Source organism: Elephantulus edwardii, unplaced genomic scaffold (assembly GCF_000299155.1).
Source record: "Elephantulus edwardii isolate Elephantulus edwardi_28Jun2011 unplaced genomic scaffold, EleEdw1.0 scaffold00296, whole genome shotgun sequence".
Taxonomy (NCBI): domain Eukaryota; kingdom Metazoa; phylum Chordata; class Mammalia; order Macroscelidea; family Macroscelididae; genus Elephantulus; species Elephantulus edwardii.
In genome coordinates, this window is record NW_006400046.1 from 949,660 (window position 1) to 969,677 (window position 20,018).

At 53.2% G+C, this 20,018-nt stretch overlaps 2 protein-coding genes across 2 annotated transcripts in view; one reads left to right on the plus strand and one right to left on the minus strand.

The window, feature by feature from the left end:
* The first annotated feature begins 5,216 nt into the window (after positions 1-5,216).
* Positions 5,217-11,628, plus strand: PALM3 (paralemmin 3). The gene is made up of 6 exons (XM_006900818.1): positions 5,217-5,261; positions 6,429-6,509; positions 7,605-7,747; positions 7,870-7,954; positions 9,564-9,609; positions 9,716-11,628. Exons 1-6 carry the CDS (start codon positions 5,217-5,219, stop codon positions 11,626-11,628), a joined length of 2,313 nt encoding a protein of 770 aa, XP_006900880.1.
* Positions 11,629-12,665: 1,037 nt separating this feature from the next.
* IL27RA (interleukin 27 receptor, alpha) overlaps positions 12,666-20,018 on the minus strand; it is a 33,051-nt gene continuing 25,698 nt past the window's right edge. The window contains exons 9-14 of the mRNA XM_006900819.1: positions 16,376-16,477; positions 16,145-16,303; positions 13,871-13,996; positions 13,426-13,513; positions 13,023-13,116; positions 12,666-12,908 (exon numbers count right to left, since the gene is read on the minus strand). Coding sequence (XP_006900881.1) covers positions 12,666-12,908; positions 13,023-13,116; positions 13,426-13,513; positions 13,871-13,996; positions 16,145-16,303; positions 16,376-16,477 — 812 coding nt within the window. The remainder of the gene's footprint in view (positions 12,909-13,022; positions 13,117-13,425; positions 13,514-13,870; positions 13,997-16,144; positions 16,304-16,375; positions 16,478-20,018) is intronic.

Below are 20,018 nucleotides of genomic sequence, written 5' to 3' on the forward strand. Positions count from 1 at the left end.
AACAACAATAAACCACCAAAATAAAAATAAATTTTAAAAAAAACCACAAAAAAAGTGAGCTGCAGGAGTGAGGAGTGAGAGGGGTAAAAATGTACAACCATGAGTAAATAAAAATCTAACTTTTCTGTACTAAAAACCAATACAAACAGAATGACACCTTTCTACGAAGATGGCGCAGAAAGCGAAGAAGGAAGCCCCTGCCCCTCCCAAAACGGAAGCCAAAGCAAAGGCATTAAAGGCCAAGAAGGCGTCCTGAAGGGCATCCACAGCCACACACACACACACAAGAAGATCCGCACATCACCCACCTTCCGGCGGCCTAAGATGCTGAGACTCTGAAGGCAGCCCAAATACCCCCGGAAGAGCGTCCCCAGGAGAAACAAGCTTGACCACTATGCCATCATCAAATTTCCCCTGACCACTGAGTCAGTCATGAGGAAGATAGAAGATCACAACACACTTGTGTTCATTGTGGATGTCAAGGCCAACAAGCACCAAATCAAACAAGCTGTAAAGAAGCTCTGTGACATTGATGTGGCCAAGGTCAACACTTTGATTAGACCTGATGGAGAGAAGAAGGCCTGTGTTCAACTTGCTCCTGACTACGATGCTTTGGATGTTGCCAACAAAATTGGGATCATCTAAACTGAGTTCAGCTGACTAATTTTAAATATAAATTTTTCTCACCAAAAAAAAAAGAATGACACACACACTGTGTGTATGTATATACACACACACACATACATATATATACTCAAACATATATATATGTGTGTGTGTGTATATGTAAATATACACACACAGCCCCCCTTGAGAATGGCTTAGAGGGCCAGGCTCAGTTTCAAACATTTCTGGAGTCCCAGGAGGTGCAGTCTGGCGCCCTGGCGGCCTTGTGTGTAGGGAGCCTCCTTGCTAAAGCAAAGGCCACATTTCTCCAGCAGTTTGAATCCACCAACGACTCTGAGAGAAAGCTGGGCAATCTCCTGTGAGGTTTCCCGCCTCAGGGACCCGATGGAGGGTCAGCTGTGAGTGGGTTCTGTCTTGACAGCAGAGAGTTCTGATTCTGGGAAATTACAGACTCAACTGTGAGGCAGGGGAAGACCCAGCCCCCTCTGTCCACCCCCTTGACTGTTAGCCCCCTTTACTCTGTCTTACAAAGTGAGGGCCCTTGCTCAGACACCTGGGGACACCCCAGCCTGTGTATCACAGCTCTTACACACACACACACACACACACACACACACACACACACACACACACACACACACACACACACACACACACACACACACACACACACACACATACACACCCCTTGGCTACCTTTCTGGTCAGAGGAGGTAGGACATGTCCTGTGGTCTTCTCTCTGGAGGACCAGGGGACAGGGCACTATGGACATCCTTAGTGAGCTCAGAACCACTTGGTCAGGAAGTTCTGGGTTTCCAAGTACCAGAGAAGGATCTAGAAGAAGGAGGTATAGGATTTAGGTTGGCTTGTCAGCTTAGTCCCATGGGCAGGGTTACAGCTAGGGTGATGATGTCTTTGGAGTGAGAGGGTGAGGGTCCTGTAAGGGGAGGTGGGGGGCACAGAAAGGGACCGAGAGAGTCAGTGGAGGAGGGTGTACTGTTCCTTTAAGAATATGATGACAGTTAGTGACACTTGGGATTTGGGTTGTCTGGACCTTTCTCACCCTCACTACCCTACACCCCTCTCTGCCTCTCAAGGGATGCATCTCAAGAGTCCTGCAGATCACTTGGTCTAATTCACCTATTTCACAAGAGGGAATGCCAAGTCTAGCAACACGAACCAAGCTGTGCACGGTTTTACAGAGTCAAGCCCTCCTGGGTCTCCTGAGGGCCAGTCCACAGTCTCCAGGGTCCTCCAGCTGAGCAGCCCTTCCCCTCCCCACCCTGGAGCCTGGGTCTTTGGTGTAGAAGTGGGTCCACCCCGTGTTCTGTGCAAATGTGCACACAAGCGTGCCCGGTGGGGGGACAGTTGGACTACAGACATATGAGGTGCCAGGTGGAGGGTCAGTCCTCTGGAAGGTCAGTGTCCACCCCTCCCTGCACCCCGCCAGCATGCCTGGCCACGCGTGTGAGACGGTGTTTGCAGAGAGGCAGCCGAGAGCGGCAAGGAGGCCAGTGGCTGGTAAATAATTGATCAGGACAGCTGATAGTACCTCCCCAGAAGTGCCCGCCAGCCCCCAGCCCCCCTTGCCCGCTGCTCCCGCCTCCCTCCAGGCCCAAACCAGCTGGACCAGCTCTCCCGGTACCGCCTGCCTCCCTCCCCACAGCCCCCCTCCCTGCCTGCCAAGTCACACAGCCTTCAGGGCACCTTCAGGCAAGCGGGTGGTGGGTCCTGAACTCGGAGACAGTGCAGTGGGCTTTGGGCCGAGATGGCCTTACAGAGCCAAGTGTGGTCTTCGGCCACACCCACGTAAGTGGCCAGGGTTGGGGGTGGTTGGTGGTGGACAGGGCCTGGAAGGGCACTGGGCCGGGGCGGGGGGTCACTGGCTTTGCTCTTGGACCAAAAGGTGTAGCCGTCCTCTCGCGAGGGACCTGGGAATGTAAAGGAGCCAACCAAGGGGGCTCTTCCATGTCCCCCCGAGTGCTCCAGTGAGGCAGTGAGAGGTGTTGACCCTTTTCCTCTGCACCCTTCCTTTCTGGGTATTTTTCACTGACAGGCTGCAGGCTCGAAGTCTAGCCTTGGGCTGGGACTATGGCCGAGGGGACCAGCCAGGGTCCCCAGTCCCACTCTCTGTCTCTAAGAATGACCCTATCCAGGGCCCGGGGTGGGAGGGGAGGTTCAAGAGCCTGTAATAAACTGTGAAAGATAATGACAAAACTGAAATGATGACCTGCGTGACAGAGCGGCGACCAGGTCTTCCCCGTGGCAGCAGGCCACGGACCCTGCTCTTGTCAGGTTAGATATGAGAGCAGCCTCAAACAGACTGGACAGGTGGATTCAGGATTTCGTGCCTGCGGAATTTTAAAGCGAGAGCGTGCAGGGGTTCCAGAGGGTTGTGAAGCGTTCTGGGAAAGGGGCTCATCCCAGGCACCCCAATTCGGGTTCTCACCCTTGTGGGTCCCCCATTGCATTATTCATCAGCTACAAACCTGGTTGCTTAGCAATGGGAATCCGATCCCCCCCAGCAAGGAAGAGGCAGTGAGATTACATCTTGGGGGTAGGATGGAGAAGGAGGGGGCCTTCAACTCTCCCCCACAAGTAAACTTATAAACAGGGGTCGGGCGATCTGGGCTTGTTTTGGGATACATGGCAAATAAAACTTGAGCTAGAACTGTCAGCCTCTCAGGCAAGATGAGGGGGTTCTTAGAGCTTCACCCTATTCTAGCGATTTGGCTCCGAGAGCTTTGTGTTCTTGTCTTGACCCACTGGGCTGGGTCAATTCTATTCGTCACTTCTCAGAGCCTCAGTGTCCCCATCTGTAAAATGGGAGCAGTAATGCTGCATGCCTCCTGGGATTGCTGGGAGGATGAAAGGGGTTACTCTACACAAAGCGGTTATTTACAGCAGTATTTGTGTGGCACGTGGTATCCTTCCACTAAGAGGTGGCTAATTTTATTCTTGGCTGGAATATTAACTCAGCAGCCAGCCGGCTATGGGAGATCATGGTCAGGGCAGGGTGAGGAGACAAAGGTGGCCGCGGGAGATGGAGGAAGTGTCTTCTGGAACGTGGAACAGTCTATATATAGGAAGGGCTATGTAAGTGCTGGAGGAGTCCTGGTGGCATGGTGGTTAAAGAGCTTGGCTGCTAACGGAGAGACTGCAGTTCAAACTCACTAGACCAGCCACTCCAAGGAGAATGCAGTGTTAGTCAGCTTCTGTGAGGATTACAGCCTTGGAATCCCCATGGGACTGTTTTGCTCATAGGCTCCCGAGGAGTTGGAACACACTAACAGCAATATGATTGGTTTAAATAGTTGCTCGCTATGCATGCCTTCCCGGTGCGGCTGGAGAAGACCTGGTGACCTCGGCTGGAGTTTGACCGGTGGGGCCAACAGGGCTAGTGTCCAAATTCGCAAGTGCTTGACGGCTTGCTAAAAGAGTTCTGGTGGTGTAGTGGGCACTGAGCAGCTAACTCGTTAAGGAAAAGATGAGACAGTAAAGATTTATAGCTTCCATTTATAGTGGCCCAGGGGTAAGAAACTGCGCTGCAATCCCAAAGATTTGTGGTTCAAATCCACCCACTGCTCTTCAGGAGAAAGATGGACAATTTCCTCCTGTGTGATTGTCTCTGAGGGTCTGCTATGGGCCAGTACCAACTCGCTGGTACACAACAACAACAATAACAACGACAAACAGCCTTGAGCAGTTTGCTTTGATTTGGACCTGACTCCATGGCAGGGGGTTTGAGCACTTGCTCTGTGTCCAAGCTGGGCAGACCCACATCCCCTCTTTTTAGATATAGTATCTATCAGACTGTCCATAGTGGGTGTTCAGAAATTGTGATGATGAGGTGGATGTGACAACGACCCTAAGTGATCTGCAGCCAAGAAGGGTGTGTTGCAAGAAGGGACAATGAAAGAGGGTTTTCAGGTTAAACCTTAAACAGCAGGTCCTCTCTTTCTTCCGGCTCAGAGTCCAGGCTGCAGCAATGTGACCCAATGACCTTTGCTCCCAGGAAGGAGGACTGGCAAATGGAGGAGTTACTATGGCAATGACATGTGTCCATGGCAGGATGGACATTTCTCTCTCTAGATTTCCTCATCTCCTGACACTTAGGGGTCCTGAGTGGGAGGCAAGGACCAGAGAGGGTGTAGAGATGGCAAGAGAAATACAGCTTATTAGTGTTGGGCTGGGAATGGTAACCAGAATACTAAACTTTATTAATAATGTGCACTATTAAAATCAGTAGCAAACCGTGCTGCTAGTTTTGGTCGTACTGTGTCCTGAGTTTTTGCCTCCAAGGGTGAAAGTCAAGTTATTGTGACCCGTTTTATAGATGGGGCCCAGTGAGGCTCTGTAGGTGATATTAGGACTAGAAGGGCTTTGATTCAGCCTTCAATGCTCTCTGCTGGCCTCCACCTCATAGAACCTTTGCCTAATGCCCTGCTGTCCCAGGTGCAGAGAGGAAACAGAGGCGAAGGACCTGGATTTAGTTGGTTTCTAAGTGACTCAGGTGTTTTGGTGACTGAAGCCAGCAGGCACTAGAGGGGCCACCCCTTCAGCTGCCCTCACCCTCTCCCCACAGGCCCATGGCCGAGAGCTCCCTCTACCGGCAGCGGCTAGAGGTCATCGCAGTAAGTGAAGCACACACCCCAGGACACCCCCAACTTCTCTTCACCCACTTCCTCACTTCCTTCTCCCCGGGAGCCAGGCACACTGCTCCGAGCCTTTCCAGGCACCCCACCCCAATCCTTCAGCACCCCTGCACCCTGGTTCCACTGTCTGGTCACCCCCAAACCTATCCTGTCCTGACCTCCCCTCTTTGAGAATGTCAGGGACAGAAAGCCCAGACTCTCAGAACCTGCACCCTCCATTCCTGAACCCCAGCCTCTTGAATAACCCTATCTCTTCAATCTTTCCTTTATCAGACCCCAATCTCTTAAACTTTGCTACTCTGCACCCCATCTTTGGACTCCTTTCTCACTGTCATCCATCTCAGCCCTTGTATCTGATCTTATGCATTCCTCACCCCATTCCTCAGACTCCCCTTTCAAATGGCCCCATCTCATTAATCTATTTCTGACTCTGTAGCTAGACCTGGATCCCTGCACCCCATTTAAATGGTCTCCATTCGTCTGGGTCTCGACTACTGCACTCCATCTCTGATCCCTCATCTCACTATCCCTCATCTTTCGCTGATCCCCCATTCTGAACCCTTTCTCTCTGGATCCCAAGGCTGGACCCCATTTCTGACCCCTAGTGTCACTAACTCCCTTCTCTCTGAGGGGCCCCCATCTCTGACCTCTCATTTCATTACTCCCATCCCTCGCTGGCCCCCCATTCCTGAACCTCAAGGCTGCACCCCATTTCTGACCCTCATGTCACTAACCCCCATTTCTCTGAGAGCCCCCATCTCTACACCTTTCATCTTTCTGGACCCCCAGCGCGGCACCTCCAACCCTGGGGTCCTCCATCTCTACAGCCTCTGTCAGCACCCCACTTCTGCCTCTCTACCCCCTTAAACCCATCTCTGTGTCCCCACATCTCCAACCCCTGCGTCTCTGACTCCCCTACTCCCAGGCCCCCCAACCACAGACCCCCACTGCGCTCGCGCGGGCGCGGCCTCCGCAGCATCCCGGGCGCGGCCGGCCCCGCCCCCGCCCCGCCCCCAACAGTGCTGAGTCAGCGCCGCAGCCCCCTCCCCGCCCCCGCCCGACGTGCACCCCGCGGGGCCCGCCGCTCGGGAGTCCCCGGGGAGCCCCGTGGGGGAGAGGCGGCAGCTCCCGGTCCCCTGTGCGCAGGAGAAGCGGCGGCTGCAGGAGGAGATCCGCGCGGCGCGCCTGGAGCTGGAGGAGGAGAAACTCCGCGTGGAGCGGCTCAAGGTTGGGGCGCCTCCCCAGCCCTGTGATGAAGTGGGGTGTCTGTGCGAATCGGACAGGGGATGAAAGGAGCCTCCGTTCAGTCTCAGACCTGGGGGACACTCGCTGTAGCTTCTGAGGACTTAGCCTGGTGAGGGGGCTGGAGAAGGGCGTTTGCTCCAGCTTTGGGAAGAGGGTAGGGGCAATGCGAGTGGTCCTCCCGATTCCGGGATGTATTGGGGGGTGTGACTAGGAGCCTGGCCCAGATTAGGAGGCATGTGGGCTGATAGGGTGTCTGTTCAGAGTGAGCGGGCTGAGAGGAGTAATGAGGTGTCTATCCCAATCTGAGATGCTGTGGGGGTGATGGAGTGTATGTCTCAGTCTAGGATGGTTTTGGGGTGATGAGGTGTTTGTCCCAGTCTGCGATGTCTGTGTGGCTGATGGGGAGTCTGTCCCAGTCTAAGATGGCTGTGGGGGTGATGGGGTGTCTGTCCCAGCGTGGGAAGGCTGTGGGGGTGATGGGGTGTCTGCCCTCTGTGGGAAGGCTATGGGGGTGATTGGGTGTCTGCCCTGTGTGAGAAGGCTCTGGGGGTGATGGGGTGTCTGTCTCTGTCTAAGATGGCTGTGGGGGTGATGGGGTGTCTATTCCAGTCTAGGATGGCTGTGGGGGTGATGGGGTGTCTGTCCTGTGTGGGAAGGCTCTGGGGGTGATAAGGTGTCTGTCCTGAGTGGGAAGGCTGTGGGGGTGATGGGTATCTGTCCCTGTCTAGGAAAGCTATGGGTGATGGGGTGTCTGTCCTATTCTAGGATGGCTGTGGGGGTGATGGGGTGTCTTCCAGTCTTAGAGGGCTATAGATGTGATGGGTACCTGTTCTGGTCTGGAAGGGCTATAGGTGTGATGGGTGTCTATCCTGGCCTCACAGGTGTGTTTTAGCCTGTGAAGGCTATGGGTTGCAGTGAGTGGGTGTCTGTCCCCATGGGGGTAGATGACTGGGGCCATGGGGGTACGCAGCCCATCTGTGGAGCTGTGGGATGATAACAGAGCTGTCGAGCCCTGGGAGGATCCTCATGTGGGATTGGGTAGTCCTGGTGTCCAGTCTTGGCCTGCTGTCCACTCAGAGGAAGTCTCTTCGGGAACGCTGGCTGATGGATGGGGCAGCGGAGGGATCGGACTGGCCCAAGGACCCTGCTTCGCAGGACTCCCAGTCGCCCGAGGGACAGGCCCAGGTCCGCATCCGGAACCTTGAGGACAGCTTGTTCACGTGAGTGGGACCTTGCCTGCTGGCCCTGCCCGCCCAGCTCTGCCAGGACCCTGGGTCCACTCTGCGGAGGTGGCAAATTGGGCCTGGGGGCCTGGCTCCCAGCAGCCCCATCTCTTCCCCAGACTCCAATCCCAGCTGCAGCTGCTGCAAAGTGCGTCCACAGGTGCCCAGCACAAGCCCTTGGGCAGGCCCACCTGGCGCAGACAGGTGAGGGGCCAGGGGAGGGCTTGGGAGGAGGGGTAGTCAGCTGGGCCCCTCCAAGCAGAGCTTGTCACTAGATCTGGATTAGATTCTGTCTTGTTACTTCTTTGCTTTATGACCTTGGGCAGATCTCTTCACTTGTCCAAGCCTAAACGAGAATAGTGAGTTTATAAGACCTGTGAGGAAAATGAGTGAATTCATGACTTAGAACCAGGAAGAACCTGTGGGGACATATGACTGGAACAAGAGCTCTAGTCAGGGGACATGGATGAGAGCTCTCCGGTCACCAGCCTTGGAAGTGTGGCTTCTGGTCAGTTGCGGGGTTTCCACAGTCTGCACCTCTCTCCCTAGTGCCCCCTTCTCAGCAGCCGTGCCAGTTAGGAAGACAGCCAGGAGGGGCCCACTTCCTGGGATATAGCCAGGTGTTCGTAGCAGTGTGTGCTCCTGATATGCCTTCCAGTTCCAGGATCTCCCTAAGGAGTGCAGTGATGGGGGAGCCCTGGGCATGCGGGAGCAGAGAGGATGCACCTGCATGAGTTTGGGGGTTCAAGGAAAACTTTGAGGAGATGGTGACCTCTAGCTTAACCCAGGCAGGAGTTAGACATAAGGGCATTCGAAGCAGAGGCTGTGGAAAGGCGCAGGGATTGGAAAGGAAGGATCTAGGTAGGGTCTGAGAGTGGTGGGGCATGGCCTAGCATCCCTACTTCCTTCTCCAAGCTCATCTTCTTCTTTCTCCCTCTCTCCATTCTAGACTCTTTGCCCCTCCTTTCTTTGACCCTATCTGGCTCGTTCTGGCCTCAGGACTTTGCACTTGCTGTTCCTTCTGCTTGGTTCCTCTTATTCTTTAAGTTACCTCCTCAGAGCAGCTTGCTGTCTTTTAAAGGAGGTGTGCCCCCCCACACTTCCTAGAGTCTCATCTCAGGATACTTTCTTCTCCATTGCCCCTCTTTTTTTTTTTTTTTTACTTTTATTATTTTTGTGTGAGTGTACCGTCAAATCAGATCTGACTGGTACAGGAGGAGATTGTCCGCCCTTCCCCGGCAGAGGATCTGGTGGATTCGAACCGTGCGCCTCTGGAAGAGGGATTGTAGTTGCAGCTCCTTGCCACTAGGCCACCAGCGCTCCCCATCCATTGCCCCTCTTATTCCCTGACTCTGCTCCATCACCCCCTTCTCCCAATACACTGGAAACTTAAGAGCAAAAGGCTTAAGGCTCTATTGTTTCTGTGTTTGAGGTGGTTGTGTGTACTCTTGAGTCAGAACTGACTCTCCAGTGGGTTTTTAGAAGCAATAAATCACATGGGAGGAGTCTGCCCATCTTTCTCCCATGGGTGGATTTGAACCTTGTGCCTTTGGTTTGGCAGTGCAGCTCCTTGCCACTAGGCCACTAGCGCTCCCCAGTATCTGGGGTGGTAGATCTCTACTTATATTAAGGTCCCAGTGTGCATGAGGCATTGAAGCAGGTGGTGACGATCCAGGTACTGGGGAGCCAGAGAGGATGCTAGACAGGGGCGGGTGTGTGTGTGTGTGTGTGTGTGTGTGTGTGTATTTGGCATGCAGGGAGATTAAGGGTGGGGCCAAGAGTGCACCTGACCTCCTCTGTGTCTTCCCTGCAGGGTCCCCGTCCTCTCTCACAGCCCTTCGTGGAGGGTGACGCTGCAGGTGAGTATCCAGGGTCAGGTTGCCCGCTGATTGGGTGGTTCACGGGGAGGGGAGTGAGGATGGGGACACCTGGGTCCCTGCTCACCTTGGCCCCTCTCCTTTGCAGACCTGGCAGATCTAGACAAGAGAGCGTCGCTGCCAGCCGGGCCAGCAAGCATGTCGCCGGAGGAGTTCCCATCTGAGCCCAGGAAAGAGGCTGTGGGGGGTTTACCAGCCTCAGGGGAGGCTCCAGGGGTGCCGGGCGCCTCCTCCGAAGCCAACGGACCCTGCCCAGCGCCCAGCCCTCCTCCCGCTCCGGAGCCCAGGAAGGAGGAAGCCGTGGGCGAGGCCAGAGGAGGGGGCGTGGTAAAGGTGGTGTGGGAGGGGCTGAGGGCCTCGGAGGACTGTACCCCGGGGCCCACAGGCCCCGAGCTGGAGGCCAAGGTGGAGGAGATGGTGCTGGAGGCCATTGGGGTCAGACAGGTGGCCGGCAGCCCGGAGCTCCCATCCTGGGTGAAGGAAGACAGGGACGTCGAGGAGGTGGTCTGGGAAGGGGTGGGGGGCACTGACTCCGAGCGCCCCGGGGAGGGAGGCAGAGGTGAGGACGCGGCACAACCGAGGCTCCCGGAGCAGCTGCAGGGAGAGTCGTCCAGAGGAGGGGAAGGTGTGGACGGGAGCAGCCCTGAGGGCAGCGGGCAGCGGGGCTCTGGGGTGGAGGGGTCTTTCATTTGGGTGGAGAGGGTGACCCTTAGTGAGGAGTGGGAGGAGCTGCTGATGGAGGGGGCAGGGCCGGTGGTGAGGGGGGGCGAGGCTGCGGGAGGGGAGGAGACCTGGGAGGCGGAGAGGAAGCGAGCAGAAGAATATGAGGGGAAAGGAGGTGAGGAAAAGTGGGGGACAGAGAGGGGTGGAGCTGAGGAGCCCCCTGGGGTAGAGACGCAGGGAGGTGAGGAGCAGCCAGGGCCAGAGACGGGAGGAGTTGAGGCATCAGTGAAGACACAGGAGAATGGAGGTGAGGACCAGCCAGAGAGGAGAGCTGAGGAGCTCCTGGGAGGTGAGAGAGGAGGTGAGAAGCCAGAGGCAGAGAAGAAAGTGGAGGAACCATTGGGCATAGAGAGAAGAGAGGGTGCAGAGTCACTGAGGGCAGAAAGGGAAAATGGTGAGGAAAAGCGAGGGAGCAAGAAGCAAGAAGCTGAGGACGAAGAGAAGAGAGGTGAGGGACAGCCAGGGGCTGAGAAGGGAGCAGACGAACCGCTGGAGGCGGAGAGGATGGGAAGTGAGGAACCGTTAGAGGCAAAAAAGGCAGGGGAGGAACTGTTAGAAGCAGAGGAGGCAGGGGAGGAACCCTTAGAGGCGGAAAAGGCAGAGGGGGCACCCTTAGAGGTGGAGAAGGCAGAGGGGGCACCCTTAGAGGTGGAGAAGGCAGAGGGGGCACCCTTAGAGGCAGAAAAGGCAGAGGAGGAATCCCTAGAGGCAGAGGGGGCACCCTTAGAGGTGGAGAAGGCAGAGGGGGCACCCTTAGAGGTGGAGAAGGCAGAGGGGGCACCCTTAGAGGTGGAGAAGGCAGGGGAGGAACCCTTAGAGGTGGAGAAGAAGGAAGTCAAGGAAGAGCTGAGTCCAGAAGAGCAGAGGGAATTGGGGGAGAAAAAGGAACCCCAGAAAGAGGAGGTGAGTGAGCCAGGGGCTCCCCTGGGGGCCCAGGAAGAGCCAAGCCCAGAAAAGGAAGAACTGCAGCCCCAAGAAAAGCAGGACCACTCCCTGGAGGAGGCAGTCAAGCCTCCGTCCCCTCCTGAGGGCCAGGGCCCCTCAGCGGATGCCACTCCCCTCCTGGCCGAGATCTCTGCCTCAGAGCAACCCACCGCTTCAGAGCAGCCCTCCGAGTGCCAGCCACTGCTTCCAGGGGAGGGGCCCAGCGCCAAGCCCAGTGCCCACCCTGTGCCCACCTATGCCCCTGCCCGGCAGCCTGAGCCACCTGCCCCCACTGAGGGCGAAGAGGCGAGCGGCCCTAAACAAAAGACGTGCCAGTGTTGTGCGGTTATGTGAGGCTGCACCAGCCACGCCCAGCTCCTCTCACAGCTACCTCGGCCTCTTGGCAACCAGCAGAGGGTCCCAGGCACAGACAGGGCACCATGGACCTGACCATGGTACCTGGGAGCCAGCTGGCCCCATCTCCACCTCCACCTGGGCTTCTGGACCCCTTGCCACTACCTGTGATCCTTGGCCTCCTTCTGCAACAAAACCTTTATACTTGAAAAATAAAATATTAAAACACTCGGACAGCTTGAAATGAGTGTATTGCTCACACAGAGCCTCCTCCCTACCCAGCTTCCTGGTGAGAAATCAAGAATCAAAAAAACCTTCTAGAATCAAAGACTATGAGTCAGTGACAGTAGCTGTTTAGGTGCTGTAACAAAAACAAATGAAAAAAAAAAAAAGGTCGAACAGTACAGCAGCAATAAAAACCCAAACATTTCCATCTCCGGGCAGCTCTGATTTGTGGGGTCGTTCCGAGACGTGGTTCTGGCCCACTTCTTGCCCTGCTTTCGCCTCCGCTGAGGCACAGTCACGAGGCACATCAGTCCTCTGGCTCTTGGGAAAGGGAGACAGTGGAAGGACCCCCCCCCAAAAGTGTTTTAAGGCTCCTCAGCCTGGGGGAGAGGGTGACAGTGGCTCCCATTGCAGTGGTGAGAATGCAGTCCCAGCTGCAAGGGGTGCTGGCAGTTGTGCCCATTTGCAGTTCCGCCTGGCTCTTCTCTGATGGTTCGAATCCTCCAGAGGCTCCAACGGAGAAAGATGTTCAGTCTCTTCTGGTGTGATGTCCAACTGCCCCAGAGAGCCGGCTGGAGAATCAGCTCAGACTCAAGGCAGTTTTCTGAGCCGTTCGGGGACAGCAGGACAGCCTTAAGGAGGCAGCTGATGCTCTTAATTCCCTACGTTTTCCTTTACTTCTGTGATAGCACACTCTTGTCTCTGCTGGGGCCAGCACTTTTTTTGGGGAGGTTCTTTCAGGCCCTACTCTTCACAGCTGGGTGCCCTCAGCCAAATGCCCTTGCTTCTGGGAACCTCAGTGTCTTTATCTGTCAACAGGGCTCATCTCCCGCTGAGGTGAGCACTCCTGGGACGTGGTCTGCAGGTTCAGACAGCGCCTGAGGTCTGGGCGGTCCCAGGAGGCCTAGCTCCTCTGGTGTGGGTAGAAAGTGTTTCTCATACCCCGAGTCAAGTGTAGCAGGGGGCGGTGGAGACTCTGCATTTGGCTTCGGTGACTCAATTTCCTGCACTTCCAGGATGGGAACGTCCCGGAGGGTCTGGGCCTGGGGCCCTTCCTGAAAAGGAATGAGGCTCAGATGGTGGCCTTTGACCCCTCTGCTTCTTGTCATCCCCCTAGGATATCCCAGGCACCCCCAAGTGAACCCTGATAGGGCCACTTTGGGGCTCACCTCAATGTGGGTCTGGCTGGAATTGCTGTTGGCAGGGTCCGGAATTTTGTCCCAGACCCAGTGGGGCAGCACCTTGTGCCAAAGGTGGACACACCTGCAAGCAGGTAAGAGTCAGGACAGGGGTCCCAGGATCACCCGTGTATCCTCAGGGCTTACCTCTGTCCTCATTCCCCCCAAATCCCTCAAACTCATTGCTATCGAGTCAGAACGCCCCCTAGGTGATCCTCCATCAGGTGTCCAAGGCTGTAAATGACACGGAGGAGGTGTCCCATCTTTTTCTGAGAAAAAACCCCACAGTGCAACTCCCTACAGACCAGGCCGCTAGAGCTTCCCTGCCCCAAGCTCTGTTAACGTCTGCCCACCCCCACCCCCAAGGAAGAGACCCATGGATCTGAAGTCTCACCTTTCAGAGGTGGCTAGGATGAAGATCACTGGGAACAGGACCCACAGAAGTATGACAACTGGCAGAACTTTCCATTTCTCTGTGTTATCTGTGGGGAGGAGGGTTAAGGAGGAGACGGGGTTGGAGGGAGGAAGGATGGTGGGTGGGCGGGGCTTGGGACTGCTAAGGATGGAGGTTTCCTAGAATGGAGAGAGGCTGGTGCATAGGCCAAGGCCAAGGCCAAGACCAAGTGAGGGGCCAATACTGGCTTAGGGGTTTAGGGTTAGGGCAGGGGTGTGAGTGAAAGACACAAATTTTCAACAGAGCTGCACTAAGCAACTAAAAAGATCCATTGTCAACAGCCCCTACTCCCCCAGTCAGACAGTTGCCCACCTAGTAATGGTTCCAGACATCCCCTAAACAGAATGGGACCCTCCCTGCAGGCAGGCCCCCTCAGGCCCTCTACCTGGGAAGTGCAGCTGGATGCTGGGACCAGGTGGGCCCTGGCCGGCCCTGGTGGATGCTCTCACCCACAGCTTCCATGTGCCCGGGTAAAGGTTGGGCAGGGTGACATTCCGGGTGCCTGCACTCACTGAAGGAGACAATCCAAGAGGTTGAGGGGACAGGTACAGCCCTACACCCAGGCTTTGCACGTTCTCTTCCCTCACCTGGCACACTCTACGCCCCCATTGTCACATGGCTCCTCCCTCGACTCCTTTAGGTCTTTGTTCAAATGCCAGTTCACTGAGGACTTTGCTGATGAACCCTCCTCCCCATCACCACCCACCTGCCCTGCCTCATGCCTCTCCGTAGACATGGCCCCAGTCTGACATGCTGCACAGAACTCCACAGCATAGGGGTTTAGGGGTTTGTACATATGCTTGTGAATGTGTATGTGTGCAGGGGGGTTGTCCCTGGGTGGTGGGAACGGTTAACAGGCTCGGCTGCTGACTGGCAAGCCAGAAGTGTGAATCCACCCAGAAGCACCTCTGAAGAAAGGCCTGGTGATCTACTTCTAAAAAAAAATAAAATAAAAATCAGTCATTGACAGTTGCACAGAGCGTATGTTCACTGGGACAATCATGGGGTCATCACGTGTAGGGGTCAACTCAAAAGCAACCGATTCTTTCTTCCTTTAGAGGAATCATGTCAAAGGAATTATGGCTTGACTTGTTGTGTTTCTAAAGCCTATAAGGAAGGGGGGGGGGTGGAAATGTGAATCCAGACTTAGTGGATTCAAAGAGACTGGATGAAGCCCTGAGATTATTGGCCTCCAGTAGTTTTCATACTGAACCTCTACTATCCCCTGATGCCATCTTTAAACAAGCAAACAAAACCAGTTTAGCTTAAAAAAATAAAAGACGTCAGATGCCACTTTGAAGTAGTACACTATTTTTAAACAAAAAAAAAGTATTACACGCTCAAAAGAAAAAAAGAAAAGAGTGGACGCTCTGGTGCCTTGTGGTAAGAAGTTGTGCTGGAATCCCAAACGCACGCTGTCTAAATCCACCAGAAGCTCTGCAGGCGAAGGATGGGCAATCTCCTCCCAGCCCAGGGTCAGGTCCAGGTTGGCTCCAGCTCAACAGCACACAACAACAACAACATTATTTCTATGAAACCAGAGGAGCAGCTCTGGTGGCCTCATGGTATGGAGTTGTGCTGCCAACCCAAAGGCAGGCAGTTTGAATCTGCCATCTGCTCTCGGGGCGGGGTGGGGGGAGAATGGGCAATTCCCTCTGGTGAAATTTATAGCCTCTTAACGTGAGCTGGAAGGTCAGTGACGAGTCAGTTCCCACCTGACAGCGATTGCATTTTTTTTTCCAGTTGGGTGTGTAGAGTCACACACACACACACACACACACACACACACACACGTCCTTGTCAGTTAGGGATAAATCGTGAGGTATATACTAAAATACTTAGGCATGAGATGACACTAAGAATTCCAGGGGATTTAAAAAAAATATATATACGTGGAGAGATAGATGAAAAAATAGGCAAAATAATGACAAATGTTGAGACACTGTAGTGGGTACTAGAGATTTGTCATACTTTCTACTTGGGTATACTTGAAATTTGAAAATAAAACAACAGCAGTGCATACTCTTAGTTCTACGTTAGCACCTTCAGGAAATTCTGGATGCTGTATTGTCAGCATCAGAGAACAAAGTGAATGCTGATATTCTTTATTTTGTATATGTCTATAAATATTTTATGTCTTTTGTAATATGCAGTTAATTTTTGTACTTAGGGGGGAAAAGAGCAATAAAATATTTTTAAAAACTCATTCGTGCTCTGGGTAAACAGTCAACGCATACTCAAAAGCATGAAAAAGAAATAAAAATGATTTGTAATCCTACAAGCTCTGTTGACATTGTAGCAAATTTCTGTGCATATTTTCACCAGTGCTTTGCTCTATACTGACTTTATTTTTACAAAAATAGAACTGTCTGTGGAATTTTGGAATCCTTTCTATCTTTTTCACTTAATAAAAGATGGCAGGCATCTTTTAATGTCAATAAATATAGATCCAAGTCGTCATCTTTAATGGCCAAGTGATAGCCCGTTACAATGATAGCTAGGATGTTTATTACCCTCTGGGGGAGTGTGTCAATGGCATTATGCTTTTGCCCTGGGGTTGAGGGGGAGCCCAGGGACCCACCTGTGAACAAGGGATGGGACAGACTGATGAGGGAGAACAGACTGATGTGGAAGGTCTTCTAGGGACTTGGAAACTTACCATTCCTGCAACTGGGCGACCTGGTTTCACTCTGGGCACACAGGGTGTAGTAGGTGAGGTAACCTCGGAGTTGGTGCCTTGGGACCTCTCCCCATGTGATGGTGGGAGCCCCTGAGGGGGCATCCTGGAGCCTCCGAAGCTCAGGTCCCATTAGGGGTTCTGGGAGAAAGCCAGTGGGTCAGACCTGCTGGATGGTTCCAAGACCCTCTGTCCTTCAGTCCCACCTCTTACCTAGTTCCTCTATGAACCCCCAGACTGAGGGGGCAGGAGCCAAGCCCAAAGGAGACACTGTGGTCACCGTAATCTGATAGGGGACTCCTTTCTCGAAAGGTCCTGAGGAAGAGAGGCACAAAGTCCAGTTAGGGTTGGCTGCCTCACACCCCACTGATTTTTTACCATGTGGGTACATTCGCAGGAGACCCGGAGACAGGGATGTGAGTACAAGCTCTTTTATGAGCCGCAGGCAGCACCAGCAAGTCAATGGGAAAGAGAAGACAGCCAGTGACGGGCATGTGATTACATTGGGAACCTCATGGAGACAGTAGAGCACACCTCTCAGAGTCGTCTTCCCCAGGGGTGAGGAAGTTGGAGTTCTGAGCCACCAACTGCTTCTCATCAGTTACTGATTGATGGGGTGCTTCTAAGTGGCCTGATATCTTTCTGCACTTTGGCCTGTTACCCACATGGGCAAAACACTTCAGTGCCCAACAGAAACCCTTGGGTCAGGAAATGCAGGTGCTGGCAGCCTGGAGAGGCAGTCAAATGAAGGGACATGGGTGTGGCGCCTATCACTACAGGGACAGCAAGCAGGGAGTCTCTCCTCAAAAGCCATTGCTTCAACACAGCCTAAGAATTTCCCAGAATTGAGGGTACTATTATCCCCCCACCCTGGGGAGCTCTGTTGAACTAGTGATAAGGAGCTATGGTATAACCCCAAAGGCAGATGTTGTTGCTGTTGTGGTTGTTATGTGCTGTCGAGTCGCCTGCGACTCATAGCGACCCTATGTACAACAGCCCTAAACTCTGCTCTGTCCTGTGCCAATTGCACTGTCTCTGACACTCCCATCCCAATTATCCCAGTCACTGAATCAATCCACCTCATAGAGGGCCTTCCCCTCCTGCGCCGTCCCTCCACCCTCCCAAGCATGATGTCCTTCTCCAAGGACCGGTCTCCCCTCACAACATGTCCAAAGTATGTTCGACGGAGCCTCAGAATCCTTGTCTCCAAGGAGCCACCCGGTTTAACCCTTTCCAGGACAAATCTGTTTGTTTTCCTAGCAGTCCATGGTATTCTCAATACTCTTCTCCAGCACCACAGCTCAAAGGCATATAGATGTTTCAAATCCACCAGCTGCTCTGTGGGAGAAAGATGGGCAATCTCCTTCTGTGCGATTTATAGTCTCTGAGAACCCCGCTGGAGGGTCAGCTGTGGGTCGGTTCCAAATCCACAGCAAAAAATTTGAGCTTTGAGTTTAATTCTTTCACTCAAAGAACTCTCATTAAACACTCAGCTGCTAACAGAAAGGTTGGCTGTTCGAATCCACTAGCTGTTCCAAGGGAGAAGGAGTTTGCTTCCATAAAGATTACAACACTTGATCCTTTTCCAGTTCATAAGCATGACGATTGGGACTTCATACTTCTGTATGACATGTGCCACCCTTTAAACCTTGTTACGACATAGGCACACTACCCATCTGATGTGGGGAAGAAAAAAAAAAGAAAAGATTACAACACTTGACAGTTCTACCCTGTCCTGTTGGGCTTCTGGGAGTCAGCAGCAACTCTACCGCAATGTGTGTGGCGTTTTATTTTGTTCTATTTGTCTTTTATTCATTAGCATATTCGCAGACCTCAAGACTTGTCCTAGATGCCTCCACCGATAACTTCTCACTCTATTTCAAGTCCTCTAGACCAATGACTGAATCCCCAGTGCAAGCCCTTCCCAGAATCCTTTGTGGATCCCAGACCCAAGTACCCAGCAGCATCATGGGTAATTGCGATCAGATAATACACAGACAACAGATGCAACCCTCCCTCCCAGTGTGAGGCTTTCTCTCCCATAATCAAGGGAAGCACAGGCCTATTTGTGCTTACTTACTTCTCTGTAGTGCATACTTTTACATTCCCTGCGCACCCCCCACCCCTGAATCTGCTACTATGTACGTACGGCTGGTATCTGCCTCTCTTCCAAACCCACAGCAGCTTCTTCTAAAATGAAAGCTGCTTTACAAGTGAGCAGTCCTTCATGTGGACAGAGTGGTCCATAAACGAGGTAAGCATGGGTTTGCTCGTGCTTATTTACTAATCGGTCGTGAAACAACTGTTCCTAGCAGCTCTGAGGACATAATTCAGTAGCACATAGGGCTTCTAACCCAAAGGCTGTAAGCCTCCACCAGGGGCTCCTCCCACCGAGATTTACTGCCTCGGAAACCCAGGGAAAGCTTGCTGTGAGTTGGAACCCACTCAACAGTAGTGAGTTTGTGTTGTTAGCTTGCTTATTGGATAACCTCTGGTGGCCTAGTGGGAAAAAGTTGTGCTGCAATCCCGAAGGCACTTGGTTCAAGGCCACCAGCTTCTCCGCAGGAGAATGATGGGCTCTCTCTTCCCTTGCCATCAACTGCCTCTGAAAAACCCACTGGCAGGTCAGTTATGTGTCGGTTCCGACTCTATGGTACATAATAATGTTGAGTAATCCACTTTGCAGTCAGTTATGCATCAGAGAGTTGCATCCTAGGGAGGATAGAAGGAAAATTGACGCCTTTGAGCTGTGGTGCTGGAAAAGAGTATTGAATGTACCATGGACTGTCAAGAAAACAAACAGATTCATCCTGGAGAGTGTTAAACCAGGCTACTCCTTGGAGGCAAGGATTCTGGGGCTTCATCTGATATACTTTGGGCATGTTTTAGGGACAAGTCCTTCGAGAGGGACATCATGCTTGGTAGGGTGAAGGGACAGCGCATGAGGGGAAGACCCTCTATGAGGTGGATTGATTCAGTGACTGGGGTAATCGGGGTGGGTGTGTCAGAGACATTGAGATTGGCACAGGACAGAGCAGAGTTTAGGGCTGTTGTACATAGGTTGCTATGAGTTGCAAGCGACTCAACAGCACATAACAACAACAACAACAACAACAACAATTCACCTTTGAATGCACATACACACACACACACACACACACATAGCTCAAACTTCTGCCCTGAGACTACCGACTAGAACCTGCCTGCTCCTCTCTGTTTCTTAGGCACTACCTGGTCCAGCCCCTCCGCCTCCTATCTGAACCAATGCAAGTGCCTCGGTCCTGATCTCCAACTCCCAGTCTCTCAGTTTGTTCCCTCTACAGCCACCAGAGGGCGCATGTAAACACTCAGAGTCCATCTCTTCACTGCTCAGAACCCTCCAGACCTCCCACTTCACTCAAGCTCAAAGTCCAAGTTGTCCTCTAGTTAACAAGACCCCAACCTCATCTGCCCCAAGGCACTCCCTAGCTCACTCTTCCACTGTATCTGCCTCAGTGTGATTCCTCTACCATAGATCTGTGCCTCAGGGCCTTTGCACTGGCTGTTCCCTCTCCCCAGAATGTTTTTCCCTCAGACACCCACATGGCCTCTCCCTGACTCCCTTCAGGTCTCCACTCAAATACAACTCCTGCAGAAAAATCTTTTTCCAATTTCTCTTCCTAAGAGAACAAGTTCTCCCTCTTCCCCCTCTTTCTGATTTATTAATTTTTCTCCAGTTGCTTTACAGATATATTTGTTTGTTTCATCGACCACATGCCCCACGAGAATGGTGGCTCCTTGAAGGCAAAGACATTACTGAGAGGCAGGATAGGGTGATGGTTCCAGGCTGGGCTGCGGGAGCCTGACTATGTGGCTT